The 14,114-nt window shown below is 39.4% G+C and overlaps 1 protein-coding gene and 1 long non-coding RNA gene across 2 annotated transcripts in view; one reads left to right on the top strand and one right to left on the bottom strand.

The window, feature by feature from the left end:
• Positions 1–5,685, bottom strand: part of INTS2 (integrator complex subunit 2) — a 43,314-nt gene extending 37,629 nt beyond the window's left edge. The window contains exons 1-4 of the mRNA XM_008695460.2: positions 5,323–5,685; positions 4,537–4,675; positions 2,026–2,128; positions 1,019–1,132 (exon numbers count right to left, since the gene is read on the bottom strand). Of these exons, the coding sequence (XP_008693682.2) occupies positions 1,019–1,132; positions 2,026–2,128; positions 4,537–4,675; positions 5,323–5,615 (649 nt within the window). The 5' untranslated portion in view covers positions 5,616–5,685. The remainder of the gene's footprint in view (positions 1–1,018; positions 1,133–2,025; positions 2,129–4,536; positions 4,676–5,322) is intronic.
• Positions 5,686–10,213: 4,528 nt separating this feature from the next.
• LOC121105029 overlaps positions 10,214–14,114 on the top strand; it is a 36,195-nt gene continuing 32,294 nt past the window's right edge. The window contains exons 1-2 of the long non-coding RNA XR_005837467.1: positions 10,214–10,359; positions 11,951–12,131. This is a non-coding gene — a long non-coding RNA (uncharacterized LOC121105029). The remainder of the gene's footprint in view (positions 10,360–11,950; positions 12,132–14,114) is intronic.

Here is a 14,114-nt window from a genome sequence, read left to right as displayed (position 1 = left end):
CAAGTAAGATGTTAGAAACAATTTCTTCAGCCTTTTAATTAATCATTTATGTGGAACAGACACTACAGAAGAAAATGATCAGGGAATGTGAAAGCACAGCAATAGAAACTGGTCAAAATAAAGCACAGAATGGAAAGAGACTTAAAAAATGAATGGTGACCTGTGGGGCAATATCAAGTAGTCAAATATAATTACGTCTCAAAGAAAAAGAAAATGGAAGACAAAAATATATTTGAGGAAATTTTTTCAAATCTGATGAAAACTATAAACACAGGAGCTCAATATATATCATGAGAAAATAAGAGCACAGTTTTTACAAAGGACTTTTACATATCTTGTGATATTCAATAAATCTCTCAGAAATGTAAGGGAAATGTTATCATTAATATCCCATTTTATAGATGATAAGTACCTTGATGATTACACAAAACGTGAGTGACAAAACTAGAAATTACGGACGCCACAGCCAGTGCTTTTTCCTCTTTGGCTCCCAACTCACAACCTTGCTCAAAAATGTTTTTATTTTTATATCACACAGACCCAAACAACAATCTTCAATCAGCAGTAGTTTGAAATAGAGGTGAAGATTTCAGTTGATTTTTCTCAATTTCAACTTTTCTGCAAACTGACAGCAATAAGGCTAAAACACAAAGGGTTTGATTGCTGCTATTTCTGACTACATGTTATCTTGTACTGCACTCTGGCTGTCTCACAGATATGTCTTCTTCTGTTTGCTCCATGAGCATAGGATTATAGCTTCTAGTCTTTAGTATTTTTTACTGTCCTAATACAGCACTGGTGTCTAGTGACAAAAAAATTATTTTGTTGCATACTCACTGTACTTAAATTTGTAATCTCAAAACAAATTTTGAAATCTTCTCAATATTTCTACAATGAATACTCACTAATAAATTTTCCAAAGATAAAATCTCAAATGAAAGCACATAAATATTTCTTCTTGGCTCAAAAAGCAGGTCCTGTATCTGCCCAAGCAAATCTCTTTTAAAATAATATTTACCTTCATTAAAACTATCAGGAACATTGGCCACCAACAGACATAAGAACCAAGCACCATTTCTGACATGTAGCAAGGCTTCAGCTACATCCACTATTGGAAGCAGGGAAGGGAGCTCTACAAGAAAACAAAATCAATGTTACTACTAAGGAGTGATATTCCATTGAATTATACATAAGCATTTTTTGACATTTCACGGATGTCATTTAAAAGCAATTAAGGTACTTTCTTTTCATACTCTAGAGGTGAATTCTCCTGTAGGATAGCCACCAGCCACATGTGGCTATTTAAATTAATTGGGGCACCTGGCTGGTGCAGTCGGTAGCACATGCAACTCCTGGTCTAGGGGTTCTAAATTCAAATTCGAGCCCCACCCTGGGTGTAGAGATAACATAAAAATAAAATCTTTTAAAAAATAAATTAATAAATTAATTCAAATTAAATAAAATGAAAAATAGTTCAGTCCCGCTAGCCACATTTCAAGTAATCCGTAACCACATGTGGCTAGTGGCTACTGCATTGGAAAGCACAACATGCCTCACTGACACTGGGACACTGGACAGTACTGGGCAAGAGAGATTTTCATGAAAATCTTTGCATTTTTACGTCCTCTATGTTTCTAATCCAATTGTTCAATGTTACTAATTTGAAATATTTCAATCCCCCCACAGGTATTGTCTTAACTTTAAACAAAATTGGGATTATATTCTACTTATCATTTTACCCTTTGCTCTTTTCATTTACAGATTATGACCATTTTCCAAAAATGTATTAAAATTCCTTCAAATACACTGTTAAAAGCCATATAACATGCCATACTACGGAAATAATATAATTTACTTAATCATTGTCCTACCACTAGCCATTTTTGTCTTAACATTTTAATGTGCATTTTTATAAAATATATAAAATACTTATACAAAATAACACAATTTCCAAGTTAAGAAGTTCCACAGTACCATTTAACAAGAAACTATGAACGTAAGGTATCTTAGCAGTCATTACAGTACCTGCTTGTAAAATACAAAGTACATCTGCAGCTTCCTCCAAATAGACTGGACTCTCAAACAGCTCAGATGACTTAAAAAAAAATTCTCCACTGGACTCAGACACCTTAAAAAAGAAAAAAAGAAAAAAAGAAAAAGAGAAAAAAAAAAAGATAAACTCTATTAATTTCAGATAATGTACTAAATCCCTTACTATTTTTATAATTATTTATTGAGCTTACAGACCATGTTCCTAAATATGTCATTAATATACTGCAGCAGAATATGCAGTATTTGATAAATTTGAGCTGCTTTAACCACAGTCACATTAATTATTATTCAGACATGGCAATATGAGTCTCAATAATTTATTTCTATACTAATATTTGGAGACATCTGGAATTAAAGATAAGACAAGCCAAACACAAATGAGCCAGGAATGCTACCTACAAAAGTTATAGCTCGGGATGCCCAGGTGGCTCAGTCAGCTAAGCGTCTGCCTTCAGCTCAGGTCATGATCCCAGGACCCTGGGATCGAGCCCCGCATCCGGCTCCCCGCTCAGCGGGGAGTCAGCTCCTCCCTCTCCCTCTGCCTGCTGCTCTCCCTGCCTGTGCTCTCTCTCTTTCTGACAAATAAATAAATAAAATCTTAAAACAATAAAATAAAATAAAAAATTTTTAAAAGGACGCCTGGGTGGCTCAGTCGGTTTGCCTTTGGCTCAGGTCGTGATCCCAGGGTCCTGGGATCAAGCCCTGAGTTGGGCTCTCTCTGCTCAGCAGGGAGCCTGCTTCTCCCTGTCCTTCTGCCACTCCCCCTGTTTGTGCTTGCTCTCTCTCGGTCAAATAAATGAATAAAATCTTTAAAAAAAATTTTTTTTGAAGTTATAGCTCAAAAAAGGCAAGAAATGGTAATCTGAAAAGCAGTATAACAAATATAAATTATATTCAATTGCAAACGAACTGTAGGAGAAACAAAAAATTAAAACGCTGGGGTGCCTGGGTGGCTCAGTCATTAAGCATCTGCCTTTGGCCCTGGGATCGAGCCCCACATCGGGCTCCCTGCTTGGCAAGCCTGCTTCTCCTTCTCCCTCTGCCTGCTGCTCCCCCTGCTGTGCTCTCTCTGTGTCGAATAAATAAATAAAATCTTAATAAATAAATAAAATTAAAATAAAAATGCAGATCAACAGAAGCACCTACTAACTTTTTAAAAAATTTCCTATAGTAGTTTCATCACACTTCCCATTTGCTGAAGAGTTCTGAACTGAAATATTGGAAACCTCCCAGAGAAAGGTCACTTATTTTACTAGATCCATCAAGCTAGATATTTTAAAAAAGGTACAGGAAAAATATTGATTAAAATTAAGACTATTGGTACAGTAGAAAAGAGTAGAAAGAAATAATTGTTTGTAATACAAAAATATTTTTTTAAAAGATCTGTAACATATATACTGGAATTAAAAAAACAAATTTTTAAAAATAAAAATTAAAAAAATAGTCTTAAAGACTATCTAAAACTGACTAACTGCACCCCCCAACCACCACCAGTATTTTCTTTGGAAACAGAATTTAGAGTTGTTTGGTCCACAGTTTATAAAACTAAACTTTATTTATTATAAAATAATGGACCTTGAAATTCTAACAGTAAATAACTTTTGCCTCTGAAACTCTGGGCTTAATAGGTAAGCCATCTTAACATGAAGATCCAGCTTAATTCTTTTTATAGTAAGTCCCTGACATGCACAAATTTAAATTCAGAGTTTCAAGTAATCATAATTACCCAAAAGTCCATGAACTAAGTAATCTATCATTTTGCTGACATGCAAGGTTGAATAGCTTTCATTAGTGTATAAGAGCAATTCAGTCATCTAGTGAGTAAGGCTAGGCAATGATCCTACGTCCAATTCACCTTTGATAGTCCCTATTCACTGTTACGTGAGATAATGAATGCTTATTCAGTGTCTGAAGGAATCACATACATTTTTCGGTTATGTTTTATAATATTTTATGAGGAAAATCATATCCAATAAAGATATTATCAAATTTGGTAATTTGTAGAAGTCTTGAGCTATGTACCGTTCTAGATACCAAGAAGCCATTGTATGGACTCCATACAGAAAAAAATCTCTACAGTAGAAAATGCAGAATAGGTATAAATGAGAGAAAATAGTAGAGAAAGAAAGATAGGCATTTAATATCCTTTTAAGCCTTTCAAAGGAAAACAATTTCAAAACAGAAATATGTGTAAAAGAGGATGCAACTTGCCTGCCTTCTAGCCTGTTTCTACTTCTTTTTTTTTTTTTTTTTAAGATGTTATTTATTTGTTAGAGAGAGAGGGAGAACAAGCAGAGGGAGAACCAGGCTCCCTGCTCAGCAGGGAGCCAGATGCGGGATTCGATTCCAGGACGCTGGGATCATGACCTGAGCCAAAGGCAAGTGCTTAACCAACCGAGCCACCCAGGTGTCCACTCTGCTTCTACCTTCTATGTGTAAACATCAAATCATGCATATTCTAATGTGTGATTAAAATAAATGTACCTTGTTCATAATTGCCAACAGTTCACTAAGCACAAGACGCAATCGACGAGGTGAATCGCTGTGTTCAAACTCTAACGTCAATCCATGCTGAAGCTGTGATACGAGGATGCTCTCTCCACTGCCTCCTCCAAGTTTATGCCTAATAAAGTACAAATGTGTGAAACAACAACCATGAGAACACTGACAGAGAAATAACATAAAATTATCTTTTGTTGAAATAAACTACAGAAGAATGTATGAATTCTTTTCATACATTTCATGAATGTAATACTTCTGAAATACGAGTTTGCCTATTTCAGGGATTCACAACCTATATAAAGACTCCACCTAATAGTTAACACCTACTTCGATGAACAACAATGGCTCGCTATTGGATTCACAATGGGTAGGGAAGAACCAAACAACTGCCCAGAATTTTGGGAAATCAATGTAAGCTCAAAAAGCCTTCCCGGTGATTCCAACAAATACTTCTATTCTAGGGGAACTTACCCTACCCACCTCGCACTGAGAGTAATTGATATAATCAGTTTAGCGTGAATACAACAGCATATGTAGTCAAACTTCTCTCTACACATTTTAGAATATAGAATTCAAGAGATCCTAGAATTTTAACTATAAATAGAAAAGAACTAGGTAAAATGTTCTCCAAAGTTTCGAGTCTCAATTTTTTCTGGGAGAGTGCATTCAATAAAAAGTCCTAAAAGCCCCAAAGAAATATGTGATTCCCTCCTCTTTGGCAAATCTCAGTAAATCCCAATCCACATACTACATGTAATACAACATTACCTAAGCTGCTGTTCTTTGCTGGCATCCTGTTCTAAAGCATGAAAGTCCACAGACAACAATGCAACAATGGAGTTGACAGCTTCCACTCCAGACAGAAGACGAAGGATCAGTTTTTTATCCTGAGCCCAGCTTTGGCTCTGGTCAGCAGGAGCACAGAGCGCCATCCGCACCAAGCAGGGTAAGAGAAGTCTTAATTCTGGATCACTTAAAGATGCCAACCGAACAACATCCACCTTCTGCATTGCCTCAAAAGCAAAAGGGCTGACAAACTGAAGACTTGTACACTCAGCCATTATCACTGTTGATCCTAATGATTAAAAAAAAAAAAAAGTAGGTATAACTCCTACATGTATGAACGTCCCTCTTTTTAAACACCCTGAGAAACGTGGTCTATCTTTAATAGGCTCCTATGCTGGCTATGTTTCTGGCACAATTAAAGGCTCCCTGTGTTTTTACTCCCACCTAAACAATGAGAAAGAAAAGAGTACAATAATATCTCCTCCAGCCCTTGGAATATTCTGTTCTAATACTTATTTTGCAAAGAAGAAATATGAAGCCCAGAGAGATTAAGTAACAGGCATACAGTGATGACTGACAAGCTAGTGGCAAAATCCAAGGCTGAACCCTCATCTGCTAAATCTCAGTCCAAGACTTTCTCCACCGCATCAATCATCTGAGCACCACGATGCAAATAAAAATGAGCAGTATAGTTAAAAATGTTCCTCTTCTACACCTCTTTAGTTTTTTATTATGTAAAGAACTGTTAGGCTTCTCTTTCCCACCCTCCACGAGTCAATGGAAGCTAAATCTCAGTAGCCAAAAGCAAAGACAGAGTCAACGTTCTGGAGGCCACACCACTATCCTAATGTCCCTTGTGTTGCTTGGGGAGAAAAACAGCTGTGGAGGTGCAATTAGCTATGGGAGAAAGAGGAGTTCCACTTGGGCACTTCTCTGCCCTCACTAGTAATCAGAAGCCAAAAAAAAAAAAAAAAAGGAAGGGAGTAGGAGGCCAAAGCCATCCCCTCTAAAACCCACAGACAAGCAAAATCGTGGGTTAACAGAGTCGTGGGCAGAAACGTTACTCTGTTTTTAAGCGAGAGGAGCTGGCCTTTTAACAGAGGGGCGGGCTGAGGGAGCAGAGGCGCCAAGACCTGTGTGTGGTCACAGGTCTCGCCCTCAGCGTAACGAGAACCAACTAGTTCCTCCCGCAGAGAAATGTACGGCCAGTGACCGACGTGGACCGGGGAACGCGCTAAGGCCTGAGAGGCGGAAGCTTCATACCTTAAGATTTGCCCTCCAACCTCCCTGGACCCAACACGGATTCCGCGCCCTAGAGGCGGGACGCGGTAGAAATCGAGAGCGCGATCCGAAGTTGGGCCTAGGCGAAAATCCCGATTCGCCAACCCTAGCTATGCCCTGAGTCGTCCCAGGCACCAAAAACCCAGACGCCGGGACCAATGGGGTCGGCAGTGCGATATGCTGTATGGGGACACCGCACAAGCACAAAGGAAAGACCCGCACTGAAGGGAGGGAAGAGCAGAGGGGGCTGTTTCAACCTGCACCCAGCACCTTCATTCATCCCCAGCGTCTGGCTCCCGTCGGCCACCGTACTGCACTGAGAGGACGGCCGGCTGCGAAAGGAAACCCGGAGACGTCGGCGTTAATGCAACGGTGCGCGTGCGCGGTCCCACCTCTTCCTCCCCGCAGTAGCCCAGCCTAATTACACCACCCTCCACCCGGAGATTTTGAATGGTGCTTCCAGTGCTTTCTCCAAAGCGTACTTACCGCCTGCGTCCTTTCCGAGTAAGTGATTAAGACCCTCCGAGCTACAGTTTCATCGTCACAGGATTTTTGTGGCACTTGAATGAAGTAACGTATGTAAAAGAAATGTTAAAGTTGTTTCCACTATTTGACCAGAACACTAATGGAATCAGACTGTACTCTTCTCTCCATCTCTGTCTATGCCGTCCTAGCACCGAAGTTCTAGAATCCTAGGATTTATAGATGAATTTGAAGATTAATATTTTCTGAGCTTTCTTCCGCTCTTGACTTCACACTCTCAGGGTCGGAAGTTAAACATCGTAATTTCAGGGTTCTGTACTTTAGGGTCAAGTGTTAGGGGATGGGAAAAATGGGTGGGAGGATCGGGAGGTACAGGCTTCTAGTTAGGGAATAACTCCCTTACAACACAGAAATTGCAGTCAATGGTATTGTAGTAGATGGTAGCTACACTTGTCATGAGCATAAAGCATAACATACAGAGTTGTCCAATCACTGTATTGTACACCTGAAACTAATGTAACATTGTATGTCAACTATACTTCAATTTAAAACCAAAAACTTGGGGTCCATTGATCCATAGAAAGTGATGGATGGAGTTTCAGGAATTGCCTAGAATCTGTAAAATTGTGAGTGCTTGGCACTTCTGGAAAGAGGGTTCAAAACTTTCAACAATCTCTCAAAGGGAGTCTAAGCACCCAGAAAAGATTAAGAGCTACTAATCTCTATATATTTTCATACCATTTCTAGTTACTGGTACAATCAGTGTGCATTTAGCACCTTCTGTTTACCGGATATTGTGCTACAAACTGGAAACAAAAATATTTGACAGAGCTGGAACTTCATACTATATAGTTTCCAAGGCTTGCATAGAATGATAATCTCCTAATAAAATCTGCTTTCAACATTAAAAATCAGCAAAGGAAGAAGAGAACTAATGTGTGTTGCAGTGTTTCTCAAACTTTTTTCCACCTGACCTACAGTAATACATTTCACATTGTGACCCAGGACACACGTGCATATATACCCAATCTTTTTTTTAAGATTTTATTTTCTTAAGTAGTCTCTATACCCAATACGGGATCCGAACTCACAACCCCGAGATCAAGAGTTGCATGCTTCACCAATTGAGCCAGCGAGGCACCTCTATACCCACATTTAAATGGAACAAAATTTATGAAATAATACACGTACTACATGTTTATGTTCTATTTCTTCTTTTTTAAAGATTTTATTTATTTGAGAGAGAGTGACCAAGAGATTATGACTTGGGGGAGAGGCAGAGGGAGAAGCAGACTCCCCAACACAGAGCTCAGCTGGGAGCCCAACACAGGGCTAGATCCCAGGACCCTGGGATCATGACCTGAGCCCAACGCAGATGAATAACCAACTGAGCCACCTAGGTGCTCCCTATTTCATGTCTTTAAAGTGCTACTCAAGGGCACCTGGCTGGCTCATTCGGTGGAGTATGCAGCCCTTGATCTCAGGGTTTAAGTTCAAACCCTACATTGAGTATAGAGATTACTTAAAAATAAAATCTTTAAAATTTTTTTTAATTGCTGGTCACTACACACTAACGTTGATTTCACAGTTTTTTAGCTTACAAATTGGACATTGTCATTTTTAAGCTGATAATTAATAACATTTATTGAACACTTGCTAGGCACTAGTGTTTTATATCTATTATCTGATTTAATTTTCTGAGGTAGGTAATAGTCTCTATTTTATAATTGTGGGGAAATTGAGACCAAGAGAGGTTAAATAATTTAATCTACCTGGATGGTCATTTCACAGGAGGAATATGAAGAGAAATCAAAAACTGTTTTGAGGGGTGAATGAGAGGAGAAAGGGGGTGTGAACTAAGTAATTTTTAAGATCTCTTCCAACTCTAGTTGTTTATGATCCTGTGATCATTAATGGAGAAACAACATGCAGATCCATCTCAGTCTAAGATAAGCAGATCAATTTTCCCAACACCATTTGTTGAAGAGACTGTCTTTTTTCCACTGGATAGTCTCTCCTGCTTTGTCAAAGATTAGTTGACCATAGAGTTGAGGGTCCATTTCTGAGTTCTCTATTCTGTTCCATTGATCTGTGTATGTTTTTGTGCTAGTACCATACTGTCTTGATGACTACAGCTTTGTAATAGAGCTTGAAGTCCAGCACTGAGATGTCAGCAGTGTGGGTTTTTTTTCCCAACATTTCTTTGGCTATTCGAGGTCTTTTCTGGTTCCATACAAATTTTAGGATTATTCGTTCCAGCTCTGTGAAAGAAGTTTATGGTATTTTGATAGGGATTGCATTGAATGTATAGATTGCACTAGGTAGCATAGACATTTTAACAATATTTGTTCTTCCAGTCCATGAGCATGGAACATTTTTCCATTTCTTTGTGTCTTCCTCAATTTTTTTCATGAGTGTTCGGTAGTTTTCTGAGCAGAGATCCTTTGCCTCTTTGATTAGGTTTATTCCTATGTATCTTGTAGATTTTGGTGCAATTGTAAATGGGATCGACTCCTTAATTTCTCTTGCTTCTGTCTCATTGTTAGTGTATAGAAATGCAACTGATTTCTGTGCGTTGATTTTGTATCCTGCCACATTGCTGAATTCCTGTATGAGTTCTAGCAATTTTGGGGTGGAGTCTTTTGGGTTTTCCACATAGAGTATCATGTCATCTACAGAGTGAGAGTTTGGCTTCTTCTTTGCCAATTTGGATGCCTTTTATTTATTTTTGTTGTCTTATTACTGATGCTAGGACTTCTAGTACTATGTTGAACAACAGTGCTGGTAGTGGACATCCCTGCCATGTTCCTGACCTTAGGGGAAAAGCTCTCAGTTTTTCCCCATTGAGATGATATTGGCTATGGGCTTTTTGTAGATGGCTTTTTTGATATTGAGGTATGTTCCTTCTATCCCTACACTGTGAAGAGTTTTAATCAAGAAAGGATGCTGTACTTTGTCGTATGCTTTTTCTGCATCTATTGAGAGGATCATATGGTTCTTGTCCTTTATTTATGTAGTGTATCACATTGATTGATTTGCAGATGTTGAACCATCCTTGCACCCCAGGAATAAATCCCACTTAGCCACAAGCAGAAGAATGAAACTGGACCATTTCTATATGCCATACACAATAGACTCAAAATGGATGAAAGACCTAAATGTGAGATAGGAATCCATCAAGATCCTAGAGGAGAAAACCGGCAGCAACTTCTGTGACCTCAGCCGCAGCACTTTTTGCTAGACACGTTTCCAAAGGTAAGGGAAACGAAAGCAAAAATGAACTATTGGGACTTCATCAAGATAAAAAGCTTTTGCGCAGCAAAGGAAACAGTCAAAACCAAACAGACAAAAACCAAAAGATGACTGACAGAATGGGAGAAGATATTTGCAAATGACATATCAGATAAAGGGCTAGTATCCAAAATCTGTAAAGAACTTATCAAACTCAACACCCAAAGAACAAACAATCCAATCAAGAAATGGGCAGAAGACATGAACAGACATTTCTCCAAAGAAGACATGCAAATGGCCAACAGACACATGAAAAAATCCTCCACATCACTTGGCATCAGGGAAATAGAAATCAAAACCACAATAAGATACCACCTCACACCAGTCAGAACGGCCAAAATTAGCAAGTCAGGAAACGACAGATGTTGGCGAGGATGTGGAGAAAGGGGAACCCTCTTAAACCGTAGGTGGGAATGGAAGCTGGTGCACCCACTCTGGAAAACAGTATGGAGGTTCCTCAAAAAGTTGAAAATAGAACTATCCTATCACCTAGCCATTGCACTACTGGGTATTTACCCCAAAGATACAACTGTAGTGCTCCAAAGGGGCACCTGCACCCCAATATTTATAACAGCAATGTCCACAATAGCCAAACTATGGAAAGAGCCCAGATGTCCCTCTACAGATGGATAAAGAAGATGTGGTATATATATACATACAATGGAATAGTACTCAGCCATCAAAAAAAATATGAAATCTTGCCATTTGCAATGATGTGGATGGAACTAGAGGGTATTATGCTAAGCGAAACAGGCCAATCAGAAGAAGACAATTATCATATGATCTCACTCATATATGAAATTTAAGACACAAAACAGGATCATAGGGGAAGAGAGGAAAAAATAAAACAGAGAGGGAGACAAACCATAAGAAACTCTTTATCATAGGAAACAGAGAGGTGCTGGGGGGGGTGGGGGGATGGGGTAACTGGGTGATGGACATTAAGGAGGGCATGTGACATAATGAGCAGTGGATATTATATAAGGCTGATGAATCACTGACCTCTACCTCTGAAATTAATACATTATATGTTAATTAAATGAATTTAAATTTTAACAAAGGAGAAAAGGGTGCCTGGTGGTTCAGTCAGTTAAGCATCTGCCTTTGGCTCAGGTCATGATCCCAGAGTCCTGAGACTGAGCCTGTGTAGGGCTCCCTGCTCAGTGGGAAATCTGCTTCTCCCCCTTACCCCCCCCCCCATGCTCTCTCAAGTAATTAAATAAAATCTTTTTTTAAATTTTTTTTTAAGATTTTATTTGAGAGAGTGAGAGCATGAGCGGGGGAGGGGGCAGAGGGAGAGGGAGAAGCAGACTCCCCGCTGACCAGGGAGCCTGACTCAGGGTTGAATCCCAGGACCCTGGGACCTGACCCCAAGGCAGCTGCCTAACCAACTGAATCTTTTTTTTAAAAAGGAGGAAAAAAAAAAAGAAAGATAACAGCAGAACACACCCAGCCCAAATAAGATAGAGTGTAAATGTACACTTATATTCTTCCAAGTCTCCTTTCCTTCTCTTCCAATTCTTTTTTTTTTTTTAAGATTTTATTTATTTGTCAGAGACAGAGCACAAGCAGGGAGAGTGGCAGACAGAGGGAGAAGCACATTCATCCCTGTGCGAGGAGCTGGATGCGGGACTCATCCCAGGACCCTGGATCATGTCCGGAGCCAAAGGCAGACGGTTAACCGCTTAACCAACTGAGCCACCCAGGCATCCCATTCTTCTCTTCCAATTCTCTCAGTGAGTATCATCCACTACCCAGAATTGCTCAAGCCAGAAACCTGGAAGTCATCCCAGGTTCTAGCCTCTCCCCACTCATATCCACGTAGTCAAAGTCTTTTCAAATCTACATTGCAATGTTTGCCAGTGAAATCATTTTGACAATCATATAGAACTCAGTGAAAAAAGATTGATTCATGAACTTCTGAGTTTTAGATCTGCTTCCTCTGAAGCTCATTCCCAAATTAAATTAAAATCAATTTCGAAACTTCTTTTATTTATAATATTTTTTTATTGTTATTCACCATACAGTACATCCCCGGTTTTTGATGTAAAGTTCGATGATTCATTAGTTACGTATAACACCCAGTGCACCATGCAATACGTGCCCTCCTTACTATCCATCACCAGCCTATCCCATTCCCCCACCCCCCTCCCCTCTGAGGCCCTCAGTTTGTTTCCCAGAGTCCATAGTCTCTCATGCTTCATTCCCCCTTCTGATTACCCCCTTTCTTTATCCCTTTCTTCTCCTACCAATCTTCCTACTTCTTATGTTCCATAGACGAGTGAAACCATATGATAATTGTCTTTCTCTGCTTGACTTATTTCACTTAGCATTATCTCCTCCAGTGCCGTCCATGTTGCAGCAAATTTGAGAAATCGTTCTTTTTGATAGCTGAGTAATATTCTATTATATATATATGGACCACATCTTCTTAATCCATTCATCTGTTGAAGGGCATCTCGGCTCCTTCCACGATTTAGCTATTGTGGACAATGCTGCTATGAACATTGGGGTGCATATGGCTCTTCTCTTCACTACGTCTGTATCTTTGGGGTAAATACCCTGTAGTGCAATGGCTGGATCATAGGGTAGCTCAATTTTTAACTTTTTAAGGGACCTCCACACTGTTATCCAGAGTGGCTGTACCAACTTGCATTCCCACCAACAATGTAGGAGGGATCCCCTTTCTCCACATCCTCTCCAACAATTGTTGTTTCTTGCCTTGTCTATTTTTGCCATTCTAACTGGCGTAAGATGGTATCTCAGTGCGGTTTTGATTTGAATTTCCCTGATGGCTAATGATTTGAACATTTTTTCATGTGTCTGTTAGCCATTTGTCTGTCTTCACTGGAAAAGTGTCTGTTCATATCATCTGCCCATTTTATGATTTGTTTATTTGTTTCTTGTGTATTGAGTTTGAGAAGTTCTTTGTAGATCTTGGATACGTCTTTTATCTGTAGTGTCATTTGCAAATATATTCTTCCATTCCGTGGGCTGCCTCTTTTAAGACCAATGTGATACTGAGTCTCATTACCATTTCTACTCACAAAAAGATCTATTTGATCAACTCTGGTGACTTTTCACATTTTATTTTTTGAAGTTTTTATTTATTTGAGAGAGAGAATGGGAGTAGGGGCAGAGGGAGAGGTAAAGAGAGAAATCCTCAAGCAGACTCTGCACTAAGCGCAGAGCTCCATGTGGGGCTTGATCTCAAGAGTGTGAGATCATGACCTAGGCCAAAATTAAGAGTCAGACGCTTAACTGACTGAGCCACTCAGGTGCACCTTTTTTTTACATTTTAACATCTCTGAAATTAGGATGTCTTTTAAAAAATATTTGAGAGAGGGAGAGAGAGAGTGAACGTCTGCAAGTGGGGGGAAGTGGCAGAGGGAGAGGGAGACAGAGGATCTTAAGCAGGCTCCATGCCCAATGTGGAGCCCAAGGTGGGGCTCGATCTCACAACCCTTGAGGTCATGACCTGAGATGACGTCAAGAGTCAAATGCCTAACTGACTGAGCCACCAGTGTGCCCCTGAAACTGGGATGTCTTAAAATCAGTAGAGTAATTTACTTAGCATTTTTTATGTTTTAGTGTTACATAAAATGTCTTACAATTACCGTGTTTAGATATGGTAAAACATGTTGTGTAGTCCTATACTTCAGGTCAAAATAGCAGACTCCTTCCTAAGTGAGGTAAGTATTCTCCTCTGACTAGCTTAC

Source organism: Ursus maritimus, unplaced genomic scaffold, assembly GCF_017311325.1.
Source record: "Ursus maritimus isolate PB19 unplaced genomic scaffold, ASM1731132v1 scaffold_24, whole genome shotgun sequence".
NCBI classification, from domain to species: Eukaryota; Metazoa; Chordata; class Mammalia; order Carnivora; family Ursidae; genus Ursus; species Ursus maritimus.
The sequence above is the reverse complement of the archived record's forward strand: the minus strand, read 5'-3'. Positions and strand labels throughout refer to the sequence as shown.